The following is a 22,767-nucleotide window of genomic DNA, read 5'->3' on the forward strand; positions in this document are numbered from 1 at the left end:
TGGCGTCAGCGAACTTGAATACGGAGGCAGTGGCGGGGAGCTGATACCATCGGCAGGGGGCCCACAGGCAGCTGTACTGGTCACTGGTTCCTTCTTCAGTGGCAAAAGCTGCTGGGTTTGCATGTGTGGCAGGTCACTGTGAACCACAATTGCTCCCACTGTCTTTGGTAGCCTTGCTTCTCTTCCTTATTCGTAGCCATCTGTGTCATCTTTGCAATCTGAATGGAATGAGACTGAAGCAGGACCTTCGGATGGTGCCCCGGAAGGCCGGGGCGGCTGGTCGCTCGCGCTGCTCTTCCTTTCCTGGCAAGGGGACCTCTTTCTACTGCTGGTGCTGAGCACTGCCAGCCCAGGGATGGGCTGATGAAAGCAAACTTAAGCTGTCTTCCTTCTCTCTGTGTGCACTTATTCTTGGGTTTGTTGTTCTGCTCTGTTGCTGAAGTTTCTTCAGTTGACTTAAGTGGGCTCCAGAGCCCTCTGTTTTTGTTCATGGATAGCCGTGTAATTGTGGCCCTTCGCAGGGGTGGGGCAGAGCCTGGGGTCTCCTATGCCGCCATCTTGGTGACATCATTCTAAGGGGCACATTAAGTAGGACATGTCAATGCCCATCAGAAAAACTCCCTTCTTGGGACTTCCCTGGTGGCGCAGTGGTTAAGAATCTGCCTGACAATGCAGGGGACACGGGTTCGAGCCCTGGTCCGGGAAGATCCCACATGCTGCAGAGCAACTAAGCCCATGCGCCACAACTACTGAGCCTGCGCTCTAGAGCCCGAGAGCCACAACTACTGAGCCCGCGTGCCGCAACTACTGAGCCTGTGCTCTAGAGCCCATGAGCCACAACTACTGAGCCCACGTGCCTCAACTACTGAGCCTGCGCTCTAGAGCCCGAGAGCCACAACTACTGAGCCCGCGCACCTACAGCCCGTGCTCCACAACAAGAGAAGCCACCACAATGAGAAGCCTGCACACCGCAACGAAGAGTAGCCCCGGCTCACCGCAACTAGAGAAAGCCCGCGCGCAGCAACAAAGACCCAACGCAGCCAGAAATAAGTAACAAACAAATTTTAAAAAAAGAAAATGAGAAAAGAAAAACCCCCTTTTTGGGAAATCCCTGGCAGTCCAGTGGTGAGGACTCTGTGCTTCCACGGCAGCACTGCAGGGGGCACGGGTTCAATCCCTGGTCGGGGAACTAAGATCCTGCATGCCACACGGCATGGCCAAAAAAAAAAGAAAAAGAAAAATTCCCTTCTAGGTTTGGAAGGTGATTGGATCCACCAAGTGGACCTTTTGGACACCTTGGTCCATGAAATGAGTGGATGGACGTGAGGCGTACTGCAGCAATGCAGAGAAGGACTAAAGTGAGACACCTTCTGAGGCACAAAACAATAACCAGAACTGTTCTGTCTGTCAACAAGAGAGAGAGTGCAGATGACTATGGGGGAAATTCCCTGGGGGAAGGCCTTGCACATAGCTGGACTACACCCCAGGGGACTATGAATGGGTCATAACAGTGATAGACACTTACTCTGGAATGGGCTTCGCATAGGCAGTGGTAGACACAAATGCTCAAAATACTGTTAAAGGATTGGAACAGAAGATCCTTACCCATTTGAGCTGCCAAGTTGCATTTCTTCAGACCAAGGGATGTCCTCTCCAGCCCATAATATCCAAGAGTGTCCATTATCAAATGGACAAATCGCATTGCATATCCTCATTAGAGTAATGGTTTAATAGAGGAGCAGAACAGACAGCTGAAACGTTCGTTGTCTTAAACCGGGGGTGGCAGCGGGGAGAGAAAGGCATGCAGGGCAGGCTTCCATGCCTCCCCGAGTGTGTGCTCACGCTGCACAAGAGGGGGCCTCAGTAGATTCCTCTGCTGGGGTGGGGGGGCCGGTGTGGAGCAGAGGGGGTGAGGGAGGATGCTGGTGCGACTCTGTAACTTTCTTTTTTCCTACGCGATGCAGCCACCCCAGGACTAGGGATGCAACTGCAGGTGCTGGAGGCAGGGATGATTCTTTTTTCTTTTCTTAATATTTATTTATTTGGCTGCACGGGTCTTAGTTGCAGCACGCGGATCTTTCAGTTGCAGCATGTGGGATCTAGTTCCGTGATAAGAATCGAACCCGGGCCCCCTGCGTTGGGAGCACAGAGTCTTAACCACTGGACCACCAGGGAAGTCCCAGCAGGGATGATTCTTGAGCAAGTAACTATCTCTTTGAACCTTTGTATCAGAATTCCTACAGTCCTGATAGGGTGGATTGTACCTTCACCCTGTCTAGAAAAGTTGGGGTGACAGTGAATGCACTGTTCTGCACCTGTGTAACCCTACTCTATACGGATGGGAGGCGTCCAAGGGGGAGACACTGGCTAGAATAGTATTGCTGCCAGCAACCTGGACCAGCACACAGGCCGAAATGAATGTCCCTTCCAAAGGTGAAAAAGTCTGGGTAAAAATAAATGACAAACGGAGAGAAGGAGAGATAATAGCTGAGAGGAAAGGAATGAATAAGTGGGGTATGCAATGAGGGAAATCCAACTTTATATTATTGATAATACCTCAGAAGAGGCTCAGAACGAGAGATTCATATTATCTTTCAGGACAATTGTGCCTGACGCCTGGGAGGGTAAAGCTATGTTTGCCAAGACCAGCCCAGGTTTTGGAACCTGAAAAGGTCTAGCGGCAGCCTGTAGACTTGAGTAGCATCACTCTGGGAGTCATGCTAGACAGATGGTTAATGACTAAATGGACTCTAGTTAATGACCAAGAGGACATCACTAGACTCCATTTAGTCATTAACAATAAGTCCAGTTTTGACTCTAGTTTTTTGACTCCTATTTTTCAGGCTATATTTACTACAAGGAATTTGGGAGGGAATTCTGGGAGCACCCCTTCCTTCTGGGACTTCCAAACATGAGGTGTATGGCTCCTAGTGGAATGATCTCTGTGTAACCATGAACCTTGATGACCGAATACTTGGAAAGGTCCCTGGTTATAGTGGACAAAATACAATGGCAGCATGTCCAACATGCCACTGCTATGCACGAATGCACATCACCCCTTTTTTGTGGATGGAAAATTATGAAGCAGAAAAGAGGAAAACAATAGGTGTCAGATGAGATTATAGCATAAGCACCATGTGGTGGATCCAAGCGCCGCTGCGGTATAGCCCCACTCTGAGACCGAGGAGGACGTGGGAGGCTTTGTGGCATACTCAAACTAAATTACATCTCCTTGTGACTACCACTCATCTACCCCTATTACGGGGAACCCAACATTTTGGGGTGCAAAATATGCATCCCAGCTGCACCCATGCTGCTGCACACGATGCAGCAACGTGCGTGGTAGATTGTACAACACTGGCCCGCAAGACAGAAAAAGACCGCAGGGGAGAGAGGTGCTGGCCCGGGCAGTCTGGGACAAGCAGAGTTGGCTTTAATGAGGAGTAACATTAAGAGGGAAAAGACTGATTAACTAGACTAGGCGGATTAGAGGGAGTTCTCTTCCTGGAAGAAGGAAAATGTTGAGTCAGCCTGGAAAGAAACTGAGGCTTTAGCAAAGTGAGTCAGGCAGACTCAGCAAAAAATGCTGGATAATGCTAGAACCCAGCTTTGGGAAAGGTTCTGTGCCACCACCCAACGGAGCCTCTTAAGTAATTTAAATACCGGTGGAGGCTGAAGCAGCCACGGGTCTTGTCCCTCAATCCTAGCTGCAGCCGGCCGCTCACGGGGCACACCTCTGGGAATCCCGTGGTTCTCCAAATTTATGGAAGTTTTCTGGGGGCACTTGTAACTTACACTGGTGTACTGTGACTGTTCTCACCCCGGAGTAGGTCAAAATCATATCGGGACTTCCCTGATGGTCCAGTGGTTAAGACTCTGTGCTCCCAACGCAGGGGGCCCGGGTTCGATCCCTGGTCAGGGAACTAGATCCCGCATGCCGCAACTTAAGGTCCTGCACACGGCAATGAAGATCCCACATGCCGCAACAAAAGACCTGGCACAGCCAAATAAATATTTTAAAATAAATAAATAAATAAAATCAAAATCATATCATGTCTGCTCAAGCCCTTCTCTGGCTTGCCTCATAGTAAAAGCCAAATTATCACAAGTGCCTGCTGATCTGGCCCTGCTGCCTCTCCTCCTGACTTTCCTCTTCTCATCCCTTCCTTTCTCTCCTCACTCCTTTGGTTCCATGTTGCCATGTGCTGTTATTTGCCTGTGCCAAACACAGTCCCACTTCAGGACCTTTGCATGTGCTGCCGTCGCTGCTGGATTGCTTTTTCTCCAGAAATCTTCAGGACTCACTTCTCCTCCCCATTCAACTCTTTGCTCAATGGTCACCTTGATTGAGAAACCCCTCTGACCGCTCAGTTTAAACGGCACGTACCCCCGCCCCATTGACCCTCACACTGTCTATCCCTCCACCCTGCTTTGATTTTCTCCGTAGCACCTGAAGTATTATACATGTGTTTGTTTGTGTGTGTATTAGCTCTGTGAGTACAGGGGCTGTGTCTTAATTTCTGAAGTATCCCCAGAGCAAAGAACAGGCAGTATCCCCAGCATCTTGGCACACACTGGGCGCTCAACCAATACTGGCTGAATGAATAATAAATAGCAGATAAAACGAAAGTTTTAATGACTGTACTGTACCACTGAACGATTTGCATTTTACTTGAGGCTTAAAAAGAGACACACTTTCATCTGAAGAAATGGATGGTGAATACTCACAGAATCTTCCTTGTAAGTGAGGGGAATGTTTTTGGTGGAGAGGCCTTTCACATACCCTCATATTACAGCATGTCAGAGAAATTCTGCTCTTGCTACCTGCCAGCTGGGCTGTGCGTGTGGGTCAGGGATGGAACCCCGGATCTAACAGCCCTGTCTGATAGCACCTTCTATGCTGATGGAAATGTTTTATACTTGTACTTTCCAACAGGGCAGCACAAGCCACGAGAGTGTGGCTGTTGAGCCCTTGATATGCAGCTAGTATGACCGAGAAACTGAACTGTCAACCTATTTAATTTCAACAGCTCAGGGGGCTGAGTCCAGACGACCAGGGTCATCTGAAAAAGAGAGCCAGAGAGCTCCCTGCAGGCTTCGTGACAGACCCCGCCCCCAGCCCCACCCCAATGGTATGGACCAGCCCAATTACTTTTCCCCTGTAGCTTCCACCAGGGTTTAAAAGGACCTGAGACAATGTGATTCCCTAGCTAACTAGTTCTCTAAGGCCCAGCCCAGATCAGTTTCTATTCCCCAAGAGTCCCATGACCCCATGAGATAGCATCCTGTCTCTCTTGTCAGGATGAGGAAACTGACTCACAGTATAACTGTCACGAGCTGAGGCCTCAGAACAATTTGCAGACTAGGTGAGGCTGGGCTTAGCTACATAGCAACCCTCACCCGCTCAGCAGGTGGGTGGGTCTGTGACATAAATACAAACCTGTTAGAACCTAGGCGTGATTATAATAGCTTTGATGGTATGCCAGATACTGTTCTAAGTGGTTTACAGGATGGAGTAGATGCTAGTATTATTCCATTTCACAAGAAACTCATGTACAGACAGGTCAAGTTTGCCAAGATGACGCACCTTGTGTGAAATGATCAATGTTTTAAGCTGCTACATGTTGGAGAGGTTTGTTATGCAGCAAGAGCTAACTGTTGTTGGAGCTTTCTGGGAGGACTCTGGTATCCCGGCTACAGCAGGATGGCACGTTGGCCAAAGATGGCACAACAGGTAAACGGTAAAGTGAGTATTCAAACCTGGGAGTCTGATGGCAGAGCCACTAACCATGACTGTATCAGCTGAGGTTCTTGGTGGCCAGCAACAGAAAACAATGCTCGCTAACATGCCTTACAAGTTTTTGTAGAAAAGGCGATAGCACGGCCTGCGCCGTTGCCCCATTCTCTTTGAGATCGTGACCTTCTGCAAAGCCTGGGCCTCTAAGGTGACTGCTCATCTTTATTGTCCTTTCCTACCTGCTCTTTTTTTTTTCTTTTAATTAATTAATTAATTTTTAAAAACATCTTTATTGGAGTATAATTGCTTTACAATGGTGTGTTAGTTTCTGCTTCATAACAAAGTGTATCAGTTATACATATACATATGTTCCCATATCTCTTCCCTCTTGCGTCTCCCTCCCTCCCACCCTCCCTATCCCACCCCTCTAGGTGGTCACAAAGGACCGAGCTGATCTCCCTGGGCTATGCGGCTGCTTCCCACTAGCTATTTTACGTTTGGTAGTGTATATATGTCCATGCCACTCTGTCACTTTGTCACAGCTTACCCTTCCCCTTCCCCATATCTTCAAGTCCATGCTCTAGTAGGTCTGTGTCTTTATTCCCATCTTACCCCTAGGTTCTTCATGACCTTTTTTTTTTTCTTAGATTCCATATATATGTGTCAGCATACGGTATTTGTTTTTCTCTTTCTCACTTACTTCACTCTGTATGACAGACTCTAGGTCCATCCACCTCACTGAAAATAACTCAATTTCGTTTCTTTTATGGCTGAGTAATATTCCATTGTATATATGTGCCACATCTTCTTTATCCATTCATCTGTTGATGGACACTTAGGTTGCTTCCATGTCCTGGCTATTGTAAATAGAGCTGCAATGAACATTTTGGTACATGACTCTTTGAATTATGGTTTTCTCAGGGTATATGCCCAGTAGTGGGATTGCTGGGTCGTATGGTAGTTCTATTTGTAGTTTTTTAAGGAACCTCCATACTGTTCTCCATGGTGGCTGTATCAATTTACATTCCCACCAACATTGCAAGAGTGTTCCTTTTTCTCCACACCCTCTCCAGCATTTATTGTTTCTAGAGTTTTTGATGATGGCCGTTCTGACTGGTATGAGGTGATACCTCATTGTAGCTTTGATTTGCATTTCTCTAATGATTAATGATGTTGAGCATTCTTTCATGTGTTTGTTGGCAGTCTGTATATCTTCTTTGGAGAAATGTCTATTTAGGCCTTCTGCCCATTTTTGGATTGGGTTGTTTGTTTTTTTGTTATTGAGCTGCATGAGCTGCTTGTAAATTTTGGAGATTAATCCTTTCTCAGTTGCTTCATTTGCAAATATTTTCTCCCATTCTGAGGGTTGTCTTTTGGTCTTGTTTATGGTTTCCTTTGCTGTGCGAAAGGTGTTAAGTTTCATTAGGTCCCATTTGTTTATTTTTGTTTTTATTTCCATTTCTCTAGGAGGTGGGTCAGAAAGGATCTTGCTGTGATGTATGTCATAGAGTGTTCTGCCTATGTTTTCCTCTAAGAGTTTGATAGTTTCTGGCCTTACATTTAGGTCTTTAATCCATTTTGAGTTTATTTTTGTGTGTGGTGTTAGGGAGTGTTCTAATCTCATACTTTTACATGTACCTGTCCAGTTTTCCCAGTACCACTTATTGAAGAGGCTGTCTTTTCTGCACTGTATATTCTTGCCTCCTTTATTAAAGATAAGGTGACCATATGTGTTTGGGTTTATCTCTGGGCTTTCTATCGTGTTCCATTGATCTATATTTCTGTTTTTGTGCCAGTACCAGACTGTCTTGATTACTGTAGCTTTGTAGTATGGGGTTTATTCCAGGAATGCAAAGATTCTTCAATATATGCAAATCAATCAACGTGATGCACCATATTAACAAATTGAAGGAGAAAAACCATATGATCATATCAGTAGATGCAGAGAAAGCTTTCAACAAAATTCAGCACCCATTTATGATAAAAACTCTCCAGAAAGTAGTCATAGAGGGAACTTTCCTCAACATAATAAAGGCCATATATGACAAACCCACAGCCTACATCGTCCTCAATGGTGAAAAACTGAAACCATTTCCACTAAGATCAGGAACAAGACAAGGTTGCCCACTCTCACCACTCTTATTCAACATAGTATTGGAAGTTTTAGCCACAGCAATCAGAGAAGAAAAAGAAATAAAAGGAATCCAAATCGGAAAAGAAGAAGTAAATGTGTCACTGTTTGCAGATGACATGATACTCTACATAGGGAATCCTAAAGATGCTTCCTACCTGCTCTTGCTGCAAGTTCCTGGTAGAACTCCCAGCCAGAGTTCACACATCAGTTCCCTTTGTTGAGAAAACACCCTCAGTGTCTGGAGAGTATTTGTTCCCAGCAAGAGTGAGGCAACTCTTTTTTCCCACCACCTACCTCACTCTTGGCCCATGTCTCAAGATTACATGTTCAGATTTGGGGCAAAACGGGGTAAAGGGGACATTGTTTTCACATCCTACAATTTCTATACCCCATTCTCTCAAGGAAGAGGGTCAGATGTTTATCTGTTTGCTTTTCTTTTATTTTATAAAAAAAAATAGATGTAGAACCTGAGCTATGGGCCTTCAAATCACTATTAAGCAGAGGTCATTTTTTTCAATTGAAATATCAATACATTTGGCACATAACATTGTGTAAGTTTAAGGTGCACATGGTGATTTGATACATTTATATATTGCAGTATGACTGCCACTGGAGCTCTGGCTAGCGCCTCTGTCCCATCACGTAATGATTCAACGCGTGAATTTGGGTGGAACACAGTTTCATCCAAAACAGTCTTTCTCCAAGAGATGATGAAACTAAGACTGAGAGAGGGCGTACCTCTTGCCCAAGTTCACAGTGAAGACGTAAAAGAACAAGGATTTGAAGCCACATGTGTTTGTCCTCAAAACCTACACTCTTAGCCAGCACACCACACTGCCTCAGGTGTCAGGACAGAGAAGGCAGGACTGGCACACACTGCCTGGTGCCCTGGTCCCGCGGAAAAGTGGGGTGCTGGCCTACCTAGTAGCTTGTGCAGGGGGGATGCTCTCTCTGTATGTTCTTAATGACGCCGATGGTAAGCGTGGATTACTGTTCACCTGTGGACACGTGTCAGGACGAGAAGGCAGCAGGGCCCTTGCAGGGCAAGCCTGGCCAAGGTGGGCACAGAGCCCAAGCTTTCCAGTGTTTATTAATCCACCACGCGTTTATCAGCAAGTCTCTTGGTTTATCAGAAGGGCAGACGTTTGTCTAAGTTAATATTTCTATCCAATCTTTCTAGACCCAAAGTTTCTTGTGGGGACATCCCCAGCTACTGGGGTTCCCACTGTAGCCGTCTGTCCAGGCCCACCCCTTTGGATGCTACTTACACAACCCCCTCTACTTTGTTTGTTCACCTGGTTGTATTGGAGACATTTCCTAAGGAGGGGCTCTGGGCTCACACTGTACCCTCGTGAAAAGAGCAAATGAGTGAATGAATAAAGGAATGAACGATTTTAGAAATCAGACAAACATGTCTCCCTTCAGCTTTTGAAGGACTCCAGGAAGTAATTCAAAGAGACCACAGGACATGAGCGCTGATTTCCTAAGCTAATGATTTCCAATGTGGTGCTTAGCACAGAAGAGCAGTAAGGAGAGTGGACACTGTCTTCGATCTGCCCGGGCTTGAATTGCATCCCCACTGCTGCCAGCACCATGTGACCTCAGCAAGTCACTTAACGTCTCTGTGAGTCAGTTTCCTCTTCTGCAAAGTAAGTAACAGGAGAGCATCTAATTCACAACGGTGTTGTAAAGATGAAGTGCGTTCACACCTATAAAGCACTCAGACTAGGGCCCAGCCCATGGCAAGATCTATGTGTTACCTGCCACTGTACTGTTTTTATTTTTACAATGAATGCTTCAGATAGAGCTGCTTGTGAACCACACTCACCGTGTGGCTCTCCTGAAATGCCTGTCACATGGGCTTTAGCACAGGAGTAGTAGGTGCCCAATAATGCCATGACAATAATGTCAATAATCACAACCATAGTGACAGCTGTGTGGCAGGCACTGTGTACCATGTGTTCCACATGCATTCTCTGAAACCTCCAGCAGCCTTGCAGGATAGTCATTTAATCCCTGTTTCCCAGAAGAAAGGATTGAAGCTCAGAGGGGAAAGAATGTCTTGCCTAAGGCTACATCATCAGAAGGTAGAGTTGGAATTCTCACCAGAATTGTCTGAAAGATCATACAATTGTACTGCTTTAGGCTAACTTCTCATTTAAGATCATTTAAATTAGAGATGAAGATAATAATTGTATTCATCTCTTTCCCAGCATCCAGTATGTGCAGGACACGGTAGAGGCTTTCCATGCAATTATTCAATTCTTACAAGGACCCTCTGAAGGAGTAAAGATTATTATTCACACTTTACAGAGTGTGATGGTTAATTTCAGAGGTCAGCATGGCTAGGCTCTGGTGCCCAGTTACTTGATCAAACCCAGTTTAGATGTTGCTGTGAAAGGATTTATAGATGGGATTGATTACTGATATAATTAAATCAATTGACTTTGCTTAATGGAAATTATCCTTCATGCTGTGGGTGGGCTGCATCCAGTCAGTTGAAGCACTGATTTTGATCCAAGGAGAGAGGGTGAGACAGGATTCATGGGGCCGCCTAGACCCAAGAGGTGGGAGCCAGTCTCTGAGCAATTTTAAGAGGGAGAAATGTAAGCGACCACATTTTTCTCAAAGCAAGGTTAAAACTGGGGCAAGATCAAACTTGCTCAAGCATTCTGCCCAGTAACTGTATTTGCACTGCAAAGAGACAATCATCAGTCCTAGAGAAAGGGCGCTGGGAGCTGGGGTAGGGGGACGGGCAGTGCATACCTTGGGAATGTACCCTCCTCTCCGCTCCCTCAGGGCTCGCAGGGGACCAGAGTCCGAATGCTCCTGGATCAACGTGAATGTCTGAATTATCGAGGCAGACCGCCCCAAAATCCGTTTAGTTAGCTAGTTAGGGGACTTCCCTGGTGGTCCAGTGGGTAAGACTCCATGCTCCCAATGCAGGGGGCCCGTGTTCAATCCCTGGTTGGAGAACTAGATCCCGCATGCCGCAAATAAGAGTTACCATGCCACAACTAAGGGCTCGCACGCCGCAACGAAGTTCCCTCGTGCCGCAGCTAAGACCCAGCGCAGCCAAAATAAATCAAGCAATCAATCAATAAAAATAAATAAATAAATATTAAAAATAAGTTAGCTAATTAGAACTGCTCCTCGGGATGGCATTCCAGACTAAGACTGAGATCATGATGGCAGCTCCAGGGCTACCCAAGGCCAGCTCATCTCCATGTTGATGACTAATGGTTTTTTACTCCATAGCCAGTCTCAGTGTTGGGATTTTACTGCAAAGATGTGGGGTTCTGGAAAGTTCTGACATTGTACCACTAATGCCTGGGGGGAGGGTTACCAAGGAAGGGAAGATGAAGGAGGGAGTTTGCCCAGAGATAAACCTATAAGGGGTGTGTGTGTGTCTGAATGTCTGTCTGTCTGTCTTTCATCTAGGCTCCTCTGACTTCAGAATCTTGCTCAAATTTACACAGTAAGTGCAGGAACCAGAACTCTGCTCTTCTTACTAGAGCAGCAACCCAGTAATAGGATTGTGTGCGTGCGTGTGCGCGTGTGTGTGTTCACCTTATCCCAAACTCTTCTGGAATGTTATCAAATCGATTATCAGTGGATGCCACAATTAATGAAAGAACACTTACCCTTATTCTCTTTCTGGACACAGAGGACCTGAGGTCAGTTTTTCACTTAGTGGCAGATTCAAGCTGTCGATGTTTAAGCTCCCCTAACAGTGTGGAACTTAAGCCAGTTGGCACTTTGGGCACTCAGGGCTCGTGCTGGCAACGTGGCGGCAGAACTGGATGCTCCAACAGCAATGCTGGGATGGTCTGAAAGCCAGGCTGCACCCCTGCACCCCTAAGTGTTTCTTCCTGCACAGTAAGGGTCCAAGCTCAGCTTTTGCTTGAATAAAAGCTGCTGATTTGATTTTTAAGATACATTTTACTTTGGAATAATTCTAAATGTACAGAAAATTTGCAAAGGTATTACAAAGGGTTCCTATATACCTCCCATCGGTTTTCGTTTCTCCTAATGGTATCATCTCTCGTTACCTTTGTGGTATGTTTGTCAAAGCTTAGATATTGATGTCAATACATTACTAATAACTAAACTCCAGACTTTATTTGGATTTCACCAGTTTTTCCATTAATGTCCTTTTTTGTTCCAGGATCCAGCTCATGATACCTCATTCACTTAGTTGTCCTGTGTCCTTAGTACCTCTGGTCTATGACAGTTTCTATCTTGCATTTTTTGCCTTGACTGTTTTGAGGAAGACTGGACAGATGTTTTCTAGAATGGATCTCAGTTGGGGTGTATCTGATGTATTTTCTCAAGTTCATAATGCGATTATGAGTTTGGGGGGAAGAATACCACAGAGGTGAAATGCCCTTCTCATCACATCCTACCTGGGGGTCTCTGACATCCACAAGATGCCATTGAGGTGTTGACTTTGATCACTTGGTCAAGGTCATGTTTGCCAGATTTCTCCGCATTAAAGTAACAGTTTTTGTCTTTCCATACGCTATTGTTTGGCAGTGAGTTACCAAATCCAGCCTACCCTCAGGGGTGGGGGAATTACCTGAGGTAATTCCTTTACCTCCTGAGGCGGGAGTAATTTGATTTGTTTTTTTGAAAACTGAGGATCACTCTGCTATATCCGACCTCATTGATAATTTGCCATTTCTTTATATTATGTGAGGGAGAATGTGTCTATCATCTTATAGCTGATTTAGGGATTAAATCAGGGACATGGGACATAGGGAAGAACAGGAAATACACCGATGAACAAAGTGGATGGTGAGGCAGGCGAAATGAGGTTTATGCTCACATATGAAATCACTGTGGAACATGCTCTGAATTTAAGCAGTTTCATCTAAAAAACTTGAAATGATATCATCTATCTTCTTGAGTAATTGTGAGAGTTAAGTTGTACAAGGAACCTGGAAGTACTGAGCACAATGTTTGGTATACAGTAGATACTCAATAAAGGTTAGTTGCCTTCCTTCAAGAAGAAAATGACATAATGTAGTTTTCAGGAGCATGGATCCTGGCTCCTGGCCCCAAACTGCCTGCTTTTGAGACTTGGTTCTCCTGCTTCAAGCTCTGTGACCTTGGGCCAGTTACTTAACCTCTCAGTGCCTCAGCTTTTTCTTGGGCAAAAGGGAGATAATAATAGTATTCCTCTGTTGGTGGCAATGTTAATTGATGCAGCCACTATGGAGAACAGTATGGAGTTACCTTAAAAAACTAAAAATAGAGTTACCATATGATCCAGCAATTCCACTTCTGAGCATATATCCAGAAAAGATAAAAGCTTTAATTTGAAAAGATCCGTGCACTCAAATGTTCATACCAGCACTATTTTTTTGTGTGTGTGTGGTACGTGGGCCTCTCACTGTTGTGTCCTCTCCCGTTGCGGAGCGCAGGCTCCGGACGCTCAGGCTCAGCGGACATGGCTCACGGGCCCAGCCGCTCTGCAGCATGTGGGATCTTCCCGGACCGGGGCACGAACCCGTGTCCCCTGCATTGGCAGGCGGACTCTCAACCACCGCCACCAGGGAAGCCCCCGATACCAGCACTATTAATAATAGCCAAGACGTGGAAGCAACCTAAATGTCCATCAGCAGAGGAATGGATAAAGAAGATGTGGTACATATATACAATGCAATATTACTCAGCCATAAAAAAGAATAAAATATTCCCATTTGCAGCAACAGGGATGGACCTAGAGATTATCCTACTAAGTGAAGTAAGTCAGAGAAAGACAAATATCATGTGATATTGCTTATATGTGGAATCTAAAATATGACACAAGTGAACTTATTTACAAAACAGAAATAGACTCACAGACATAAAAAACAAACTTACGGTTACCAAAGGGCAAGGAGGGGAGGGATAAATTAGGAATTTGGGATTAATAGATATACACTACTATATGTAAAACAGATAAACAACAAGAGCCTACTGTATAGCACAGGGAACTATATTCAGTATCTTGGAATAACCTATAGTAGAAAAGAGTCTGAAAAAGAATATATATACACACGTATATATATAACTGAATCACACCTGAGACTAACACATTGTAAATCAACTATGCTTCAGTAAAAAAAAAATTAGTACCCCTCTCGCGAGGAATAGTCGGTATGAGTTTTAAATGATTTATTGTATGTAAAGGGCATAGAACAGTGCCTGGCACACTTGCAAATATTCCATATCATTCAATACATTCATAGCTTGGGCATCAGGAGAAAAATACAATATGCATTGTTTTAATATTTAATCATTCTCTGGATTACTATATCCCACTTTTTTTCTGTCAGATTTGTCCTCAGCATTATTGGGGTATCACTAAGATACAATAAACTGTCCATACATGTACAAGTGAAAAATTTTGACACATTAATATATCTGTAAAGCCATCAGTACAATCAAAATACTGAACACGTCCATTAGGCCCCCAAAGTTTTCTTATGTCTCTTTATAATTCCTCTCTTTTTTGCTTCCTGTTCCCGGGAAACTACTGATTTGCTCTCTGTTACCGTAGATTTGTTTGTGTTTTCTAGATATTTCTATGAATGGAATCATATAGTAGGTACTTTCTTTTTGGGAGGTGTGGCTTCTTTCAGCCCGACTGTTCTGAGGTTCGTCCATGTTGTTGCTTCTTTAGATAGTTCATTCCCTTTTATCCTGAGAAGTATTCCATTATGTGGCTATATGATAATTTTTTTTTTTTTTTTTTTTTTTGCGGTACGCGGGCCTCTCACTGTCGTGGCCTCTCCCGTTGCGGAGCACAGGCTCCGGACGCGCAGGCTCAGCGGCCATGGCTCACGGGCCCAGCCGCTCCGCGGCACGTGGGATCTTCCCGGACCGGGGCACGAACCAGTGTCCCCTGCATCAGCAGGTGGACTCTCAACCACTGCGCCACCAGGGAAGCCCTATATGATAATTTTTTAATCCATTCCTCTGTTTATGAGCATTTGTATTATTTTATTATTTATTATTTTACTATTATTATGTTTTGCTCTTGCAGATAAAGATGCCCTGAACAGCCATGCCCAAGACTATATATGAACACAGGCTTTGATTTCTCTTGAGTAAACACCGTTGATCCTCATTATTCACCGATTCTATATTTGCAAATTTGTCTACTTTCTACAATGTATAACCCCCAAATCAATACTTGTGGTCATAGGCCCACTTGTGCAGCACAGCAAAACACCCGAGTCGCCAGACTTGTACGTTCCCAGCTGAGGTCGAACAAGACGATGCTCTGCCTTCTTGATTCTGCTCTAAGACGGATGAGCTGAGGATGGAGATGGGGGCGGCAGGGTGCACTCCTTTGATGGAGTGCCATCAAAGGACTCCAGCTCTGGGGCCAGTCGATGGGGCTTGAATCCCCACTCAGGCTCCTATCAGTGGGGCGGCCTCAGACAAGTCACCTAACGTGACAGAACTTCTGTCTGGGTGGGTTTCTGTCCCTGGCAACCACGTGATTCCTAAGCCCCTCACCAACTGGGCTGCGACTCTGACTCTAGAAGTCCTTCCTTCCTGTTGTCACAGACCTCTGGTGTTATACTGGCCTTGCTCTTGCTGATTAAGTATTGGTGGTAGTGGTTACCAGGGGCTGGGTGGGGAGGGGATATGGGAGTTGTTCAATGGGTAGAGAATTTTCGTTATGCAAGATGAGAAAGTTCTGGAGTTCTGCTGACAATGTGCATACAGTTAACACTACTGTACTGGACACTTCAAGGTGGTTATGACGGCAGCGTTGATGTTATACGCTTGTATGCCACAATAAAATTTTTAAAAAATGCTTTAACAAGTCTTCAGTGCCAGTGATTAGGGGTAGAACATGAATTTTCCAGGTTTCAGATCTCGGTATCAGAGACGGGAAGGGGATTCTGTGTTAAATTTTCCTGGGTCAGCATGTGCCCCTGATTCAAAACTACTCTTCCATTCAGCTAGTTTGACAGAAATGCAAGAACGTGTCAAATACGGAAGGACAGGAGTAGGGGGCTTGGGGGGGAAGAGGGGTGAAAATATCAGCAATGGCCTTCATAGTGGGGACAATGGGTAAGTGCTTGGAAATACGCTGATGGATTGGGTTAACTCTTGTTTTTATGAGAAATAATCTACTTACAGAAGATAACTAAGGATTTAGAGGACAGTCATAAATACAAATGTTATTAGAATTAGATGCCCTTAACAAGAGTTTTGAATAAACCTGTCAGTTTTGGTCGCAAAGTTTCCAAAATTGTCTTTGTTTGGCTTTGGATGTATTTACCTACTCCTGCTAAGACTAGCCCAAATACTGTATAAAAAAATAAACAAAATTCAAAACTTAAAAAAAAAAGCACTAGCCAGAATAAGTGTTATCACACTGGACTTCAAAGTGCAAATATGTTATCAGCCTCTTTTAAAAGCACAGATATCTTTAGCTTAGGTTTCTAAGGGTAGAAACTGAACTGAAGACCAATGTCATGAAGTTAAGATAATCTTGTGTAATCTGTCCTTCAGTTGAATAGGCGTATAGAAGCACTTGTAAAATGCTGTTTCCTGAAATCCTTATCGAAAGGAAGGAAACATTTTTGGAAGCAGCGCATTGCCTGGATCAGCCCTGACCGGCTGCCCCTCCTGGCTGTGGTGCTCACGGCTGTTTCCTTCTCTGAATGGCATCCTGCTTTCCTCTGTAAATGACAGCAGGTGACGAGATGACCTCTAAGCTTCTTCCCAGTTCTGTCACTGGACAGTTCTCTTATGTGACCATTTAACTTTCCTGGAAAAAAAAAAAAGTGAGAATTAAAAATTTGATACTCAAATTACATGAGAAGAATTAAAATTAAATGATTTGATTTTGATGTGAGTGTGCCTAGAACATTGGGGAAATTTTTATTTTTAGCACTGATATCTAATTCTGCAAATGAATAATAGAAGTGATGGCACACAACCATCACTGGTGCATCCTACTGCCTTCATATGCTCTACAGGCTGCTCAGCTGTCCCTGCCGGAACATAGCAAAGAATCCCCAAGAGTACTCCGTGCTCCAGACCTTGCTTGCTTTGCTTCCATCTAATCTAACCTGTCTCTTGTCCCATTTTTTCAGAACCTTCGTTAAATGTCATTGTTTCCAATGACTTTTTTTTTCTGTCTGTGCCACGCAGCATGCGGGATCTTGGTTCTGCCGACCAGGGATCGAACCATCCGTGTCCCCGGCATTGGGAGCGTGGAGTCATAACCACTGGCCTGCCAGGGAAGTCCCCCAATGACTTAATGAGATGTATAGAAGTTATTGCTATGGCGTTTTTCTGGAATAACTCACCAAAACAATTTGCTTGCTTATGAGACATCTTAAATGTCCTTATGGAAACCGCGGCTGGCTGGTTGGGTTGGGACCTTGAGGTCTGGGAAGTTCTTCGGGGTCGCTCACATGCCACATTGAGCCCTCCTCCTATGTCTTCAAAGACGTGTTCTTCCCTCCGAGTTGCTCCCAGTCTATTGGGAGAATAAAATGCTGTATTGGCACAAAAATTCTCCCTTCCTTCCATGCACAAGATTTTCCACCTTGTCCAGCTATGCTGTACAGGGCCAGTGTGTGGCAGCACCACGTTTTGCCAGAGTTTGAGAAACAGTGGAGTCAGGCAAAGCAGCATGCTCTGAATTTCCGGTTCTCTAGAGGCGCAGGTGAGCCTCTAAAAGTGACCGTCTGCAACTCAGCAGTTAGCGGTTTTAGTAGTCAGTAGTTTTCTATGTGCCAAGGTCTGAGCAAGTTGCATTCCACTTATTAACCCATATTCATCCGCCAAACAAACTTACTGGTATTTTCTTTATTTGACAGATGACAAACCTGAAACAGAAAAGCAAAGCCCCTTGCCCAAGCTCATACCGCTAGGAACCAGCAAAACCAAGATCCAAACCCACCCAAGTCTCTCTGTCTTTTTCTTTTTTTAATAACTTTTTTTAAGCGAGCATTATACATTTTTATTATTTTTTATTATTTTTTTAAAATTTTAATTTATTTTTTATACAGCAGGTTCTTATTAGTCATCCATTTTATACACATCAGTGTATACATGTCAATCCCAATCGCCCGATTCATCCCACCACCATCCCCACCCCCTGCCGCTTTCCCCCCTTGGTGTCCATACGTTTGTTCTCTACATCTGTGTCTCTATTTCTGCCCTGCAAACCGGTCTATCTGTACCATTTTTCTAGGTTCCACATATATGCGTTAATATACGATATTTGTTTTCCTCTTTCTGACTTACTTCACTCTGTATGACGGTCTCTAGATCCATCCACGTCTCTACAAATGACCCAATTTCATTCCATTTTATGGCTGAGTAATATTCCATTGTATGTATGTACCACATCTTTATCCATTCGTCTGTCGATGGGCATTTAGGTTGCTTCCATGACCTGCCTATTGTAAATAGTGCTGCAATGAACATTGGGGTGCAGGTGTCTTTTTGAATTATGGTTTTCTCAAGGTATATGCCTAGTAGTGGGATTGCTGGGTCATATGGTAATTCTATTTTTAGTTTTTTGAGGAACCTCCAAACTGTTCTCCATAGTGGCTGTATCAACTTACTTTCCCACCAACAGTGCAAGAGGGTTCCCTTTTCTCCACACCCTCTCCTGCATTTGTTGTTTGTAGATTTCTCTCTTTAAAGCACATGCTTTGCTACCAAATAGGATGTCATTCTAGCATTCGTGAGGAAATCTAGAAAATACAGGAAAAAGTGGTAAAGTTGTACCAAGTCCACAGTAGAAAATATACTGGTTTGCAGAGACATCAGTAATTATAGGGGAGGGATCAAGAAATCTTTTCTGCCAAGAGCCAAAGAGTAAATATTCTAGTCTTGGGTGGCCAGATGGTTTCTGTTACAACTGGTCAGCTCTGCTGTTGCCATGGGAAAGCAGCTATGGACAAGTAAACCAATGGCTATGTTCCAGTGGCATTGTATTTATGGACACTGAAATGTGAATTTCATGTATCATGAAATATTCTTTTTCTTCAAATTTCCTTTCAGCCATTCAAAAATGTACAACAGTTCTTAGCTCACAGGCTGTACAGAAACATGTGGCAGGTGGATTGGCCCTCACCCATCATGCCCATTGTAGTTTTGTCCACCCATGGTATAGAGGGAAGAAAAATGACGAGACTTAATTTAATGATGACCGCCTAACATCAGCGAGGTGCCAAAAACCCAGTGATCAGTAGACAGAAATCGCTCTCCATAGGCTAGTGGTGGGGCAAACAGACAAACAAAGAGAGGGGCACCAGGTCCTAGTAGAACAGGTAGAAGGGCTCCTAACCCAGACTTGGGAGGGCAGGGAAGGGGTGCCACACGGGGGGCCTGATGGACGGGACGAACTCATCAAGAAAAGGGGGGGAGTGAATATTCCAGGTACAATATTCTCGACCCTATTAGGGTTGAGACCTCATGCTACCATGAACTCATTATTGACCCTCAGGCAAGTCAGTGCATGTGTGGGCTTCAATCTCCTCTTGGGCAAAGTGGGTGTAAGGTCAATGCTCACCTCCTAGGTTGTCAGTGAGAAAATGGAGCCAAGAGGGTGATAGAACATCAGTGACAGTTCATTTTCAAGACGCTCCATTTGTGACTTGAGAGAGCTGGTCTGAAAAAGCTGCAAGATTCCTTCCAATCCCGCGTCTCTGAATTCTTGATTTTTATCTTTAGGTAAAGAGAAACCCTGCTTTCAGCAATTCTGGGAGCTGTCAACATTAATATCAGTCACTGCTGGTGGTGACCTGCCTCACAACAACTGATGTGGCCCCAAATTGAAGAAATACACCGTCCCTTGTGGTCAAACATGATGTCGGTGATGGTGAGGGTGTCGCTCTCCGAGGTAAAAGGGCTGTAAGACGGACACACGTTCTACCCCCTCCCCCCCGGGGGAACACCTTGAGTCGGCAGCCCTGACAGATTTGTTAGGGTCTTAACTTGAGATTGACCTGGACCAAGGTACCTAACACTGCTCAGCTGTTGCTCCGTTGGCCCCAGTGGCTCATGTTCTCAGATCCACTCAATCCCTTCATCGTTAGAGAAGAACTTCAGCTTGTGGTTGATCCACTGTCCCTTAAGTGAGTGGCAGTATTTCTCTTCTTGCTCAAAATAAGAAGTGGGAGTAGATTCCCCAGCAGTCGGGGGATGGACCTGAAGACTGACCTCAGCAATGATATGAAGTGACAAACACAGAAGAGATGGTAGGAAACATGAAGCTGAAGGTGTTCGAGTTCGTTGTAGGGCTTATGGCCGTTTCTCTAATTCTTTCGTTCCTCTATACCAACAATTTAGTCCTGCCAAAATACCTTCCAGCGGGGAAAATCTCAAACTCTTCAGTGCTTGCAGAAGTCTGTGACATGATCATAGCAGGAAAGAAAATCTTGTATGGAAATATATCAATGACACCACTGAGAAACATGACTTGCCAACAATACTTGACCCAGAATCACTACATAATGAAACCTCTGTCCAAAGACGAAGCTGAGTTCCCTTTGGCATATGTCATGGTCATCCACAAAGACTTTGATACATTTGAGAGGCTTTTCAGGGCTATTTACATGCCTCAAAATGTCTACTGCGTTCATGTGGATGAGAAAGCCACCTCTGCTTTCAAGGATTCGGTAGGAAGGCTGCTGAGCTGCTTCGCAAATGCCTTTCTGGCTTCCAAGAGGGAGTCTGTGGTCTATGCAGGAATTTCCAGGCTCCAGGCTGACCTGAATTGCCTGCAAGACCTCATAGACTCAGAGGTTCCCTGGAAGTACGCCATCAACACCTGCGGGCAAGATTTCCCCCTGAAAACCAACAGGGAGATCGTTCAGTATATAAAAGGATTTAAAGGGAAAAACATCACCCCAGGGGTGCTGCCTCCAGCTCATATTATCAGAAGGACCAGATATGTGCACTTGGAGCAGAAATACCAATTGTTTTCCTTCATGCTGTGGACTTGGATAAGAAAAATGTCTCCTCCCCATAATCTCACCATTTACTTTGGCTCCACCTATGTAGCCCTTACAAGAGAATTTGCTAATTTTGTTCTCCAAGACCAGAGGGCCATTGATTTACTTGGGTGGTCGAAGGACACCTACTCTCCTGATGAACATTTCTGGGTGACACTTAACAGGATTCCAGGTATGTGGAACTTGATTTCCATTCTTCATAAAGTCTGGAAGTATTTGTGTGTGTGTGTGTGTGTGTGTGTGTGTGTGTTTTACACTTCGAAAATATCTTCAATTGCATTATATATATTCACCTATGTTTCCAGTTTTATGGACACCCTGTAGGCTGTTTTGTGTGTCTGTTTCAATGGAATTCATATAACCTAAGTTACAGTTCTTACATATCAGTTCGAAGGCTCTGTCTTTGTGACTCTGAAGGACAGGCCTTTGGGGGTGAGACTCAAGGTAAACAGAACTTTGCACTTCCACATTCCGGCTTTTGCTATTCTGCTTTTATTTTTTTTTTAATGTTATTTTTTTCATATTTATTTAATTATTTATTTGGTTGCCCCAGGTCTTAGCTGCCGCAGGCAGGCTCCTTAGTTGCGGCTCCAGGTCTCCTTAGTTGTGGCATGCGAACTCTTAGTTGCGGCATGCATGTGGGATCTAGTTTCCTGACCAGGGATTGAACCCGGGCCCCCTGCATTGGGAGCGTGGAGTCTTATCAACTGTGCCAACCAGGGAAGTCCCCTGTTATTCTGCTTTTAAACAACAGAGGTAACTCCATTAACTGCCTCTACCTTAAAGAGAAGGAGAGGATTCGCACTAGTATGCTTCCAGGCAACTTTATCCTCCTGGGAATGGAGAGAGCGGTAGGAACGGCTGATTTGCTGGAAAACTACTGGAGGGAGGAGGTTGGAAGGAGATGGTTTTCTGGAAACATTACCTCATCTTTTTAATTGAAGTATAGTTGATTTACAATGTTGTGTTAGTTTCTGGTGTATGGCAAAGTGATTCAATTATATATATTCTTTTTCAGATCCTTTTCCATTATAGTTTATTACAAGATGTTAAATATAGTTCCCTGTGATATGCAGTAGGAGCTTGTTGTTTATCTATTTTATCTATAGTAGTTTGTATCTGTTAATCTCAGACTCCTAATTTATCTGTCCCCTCCCTTTCTCCTTGGTAACTGTTTAGTTTTTATGTCTGTGAGTCTATTTCTGTTTTGTAAATAACCTCACTTGTATCACATTTTAGATTCCACATACGTGATATCATATGATGTTCGTCTTTCTCTGTATGACTTACTTCACTTAGTATGATAATCTCTAGATCCATCCTTTTTGCTGCAAGTGGCATTATTTCATTCTTTTCTATGGCTGAGTAGTATTCCATTGTATATATGTAATCACATGTTCTTTACCCATTTATCATTTTTTAAAATAAATTTATTTATTTATTATTTATTTTTGGCTGCACCAGGTCTTCATTGCTGCTAGCGGCTTCCTCTAGTTGTGGCGAGCAGGGGCTACTCTTTGTTGTGGTGCGTGGGCTTCTCATTGTGGTGGCTTCTGTTGTTGCAGGGCTCGGGCTCTAGGCATGTGGGCCTGAGTAGTTGTGATTCATGGGCTCTAGAGCACAGGCTCAGTAGTTGTGGCGCACGGGCTTAGTTGCTCCACGGCATGTGACATCTTCCCGGACCAGGGCTCGAACCCATGTCCCCTGCACTGGCAGGCAGATTCCCAACCACTGCGCCACCAGGGAAGCCCTCCATTTATGTGTTGATGGACATTTAGGTTGCTTCCATGTCTTGGCTATTGTAAATAGTGCTTCTGTGAACACTGGGGTGCATGTATCTTTTTGTCTTTTCTGGATATATGCCCAGGAGTGGGATTGTAGGATCATATGGTAACTCTATTTTTAGT

The 22,767-nt window shown here is 44.5% G+C and overlaps 1 protein-coding gene and 1 non-coding gene across 7 annotated transcripts in view; both read left to right on the forward strand.

Moving 5' to 3' along the window:
• Positions 1 to 22,767, forward strand: part of LOC149748130 (N-acetyllactosaminide beta-1,6-N-acetylglucosaminyl-transferase-like) — a 65,218-nt gene that overhangs the window by 16,164 nt on the left and 26,287 nt on the right. Inside the window, exons 1-2 of one of the 6 annotated variants that reach the window (XM_089918300.1) lie at positions 1,889 to 9,520; positions 14,905 to 21,032. In XM_089918300.1, the coding sequence (XP_089774426.1) occupies positions 20,102 to 21,032 (931 nt within the window). In that variant the 5' untranslated portion in view covers positions 1,889 to 9,520; positions 14,905 to 20,101. Of the gene's footprint in view, positions 1 to 1,888; positions 21,033 to 22,767 lie in introns of those variants that run through there. The other 5 variants (XM_089918303.1, XM_089918299.1, XM_089918302.1 and 2 more) reach the window with 5 other exon arrangements.
• On the forward strand, positions 3,851 to 3,923 carry TRNAG-CCC (transfer RNA glycine (anticodon CCC)). The gene has a single exon. It is a non-coding gene; the product is annotated as a tRNA-Gly (tRNA).

This window comes from Delphinapterus leucas, chromosome 10 (genome assembly GCF_059928025.1).
Source record: "Delphinapterus leucas isolate spDelLeu-1000000601 "Yukka" chromosome 10, BTC_Dleu_Yukka2, whole genome shotgun sequence".
NCBI lineage: Eukaryota > Metazoa > Chordata > Mammalia > Artiodactyla > Monodontidae > Delphinapterus > Delphinapterus leucas.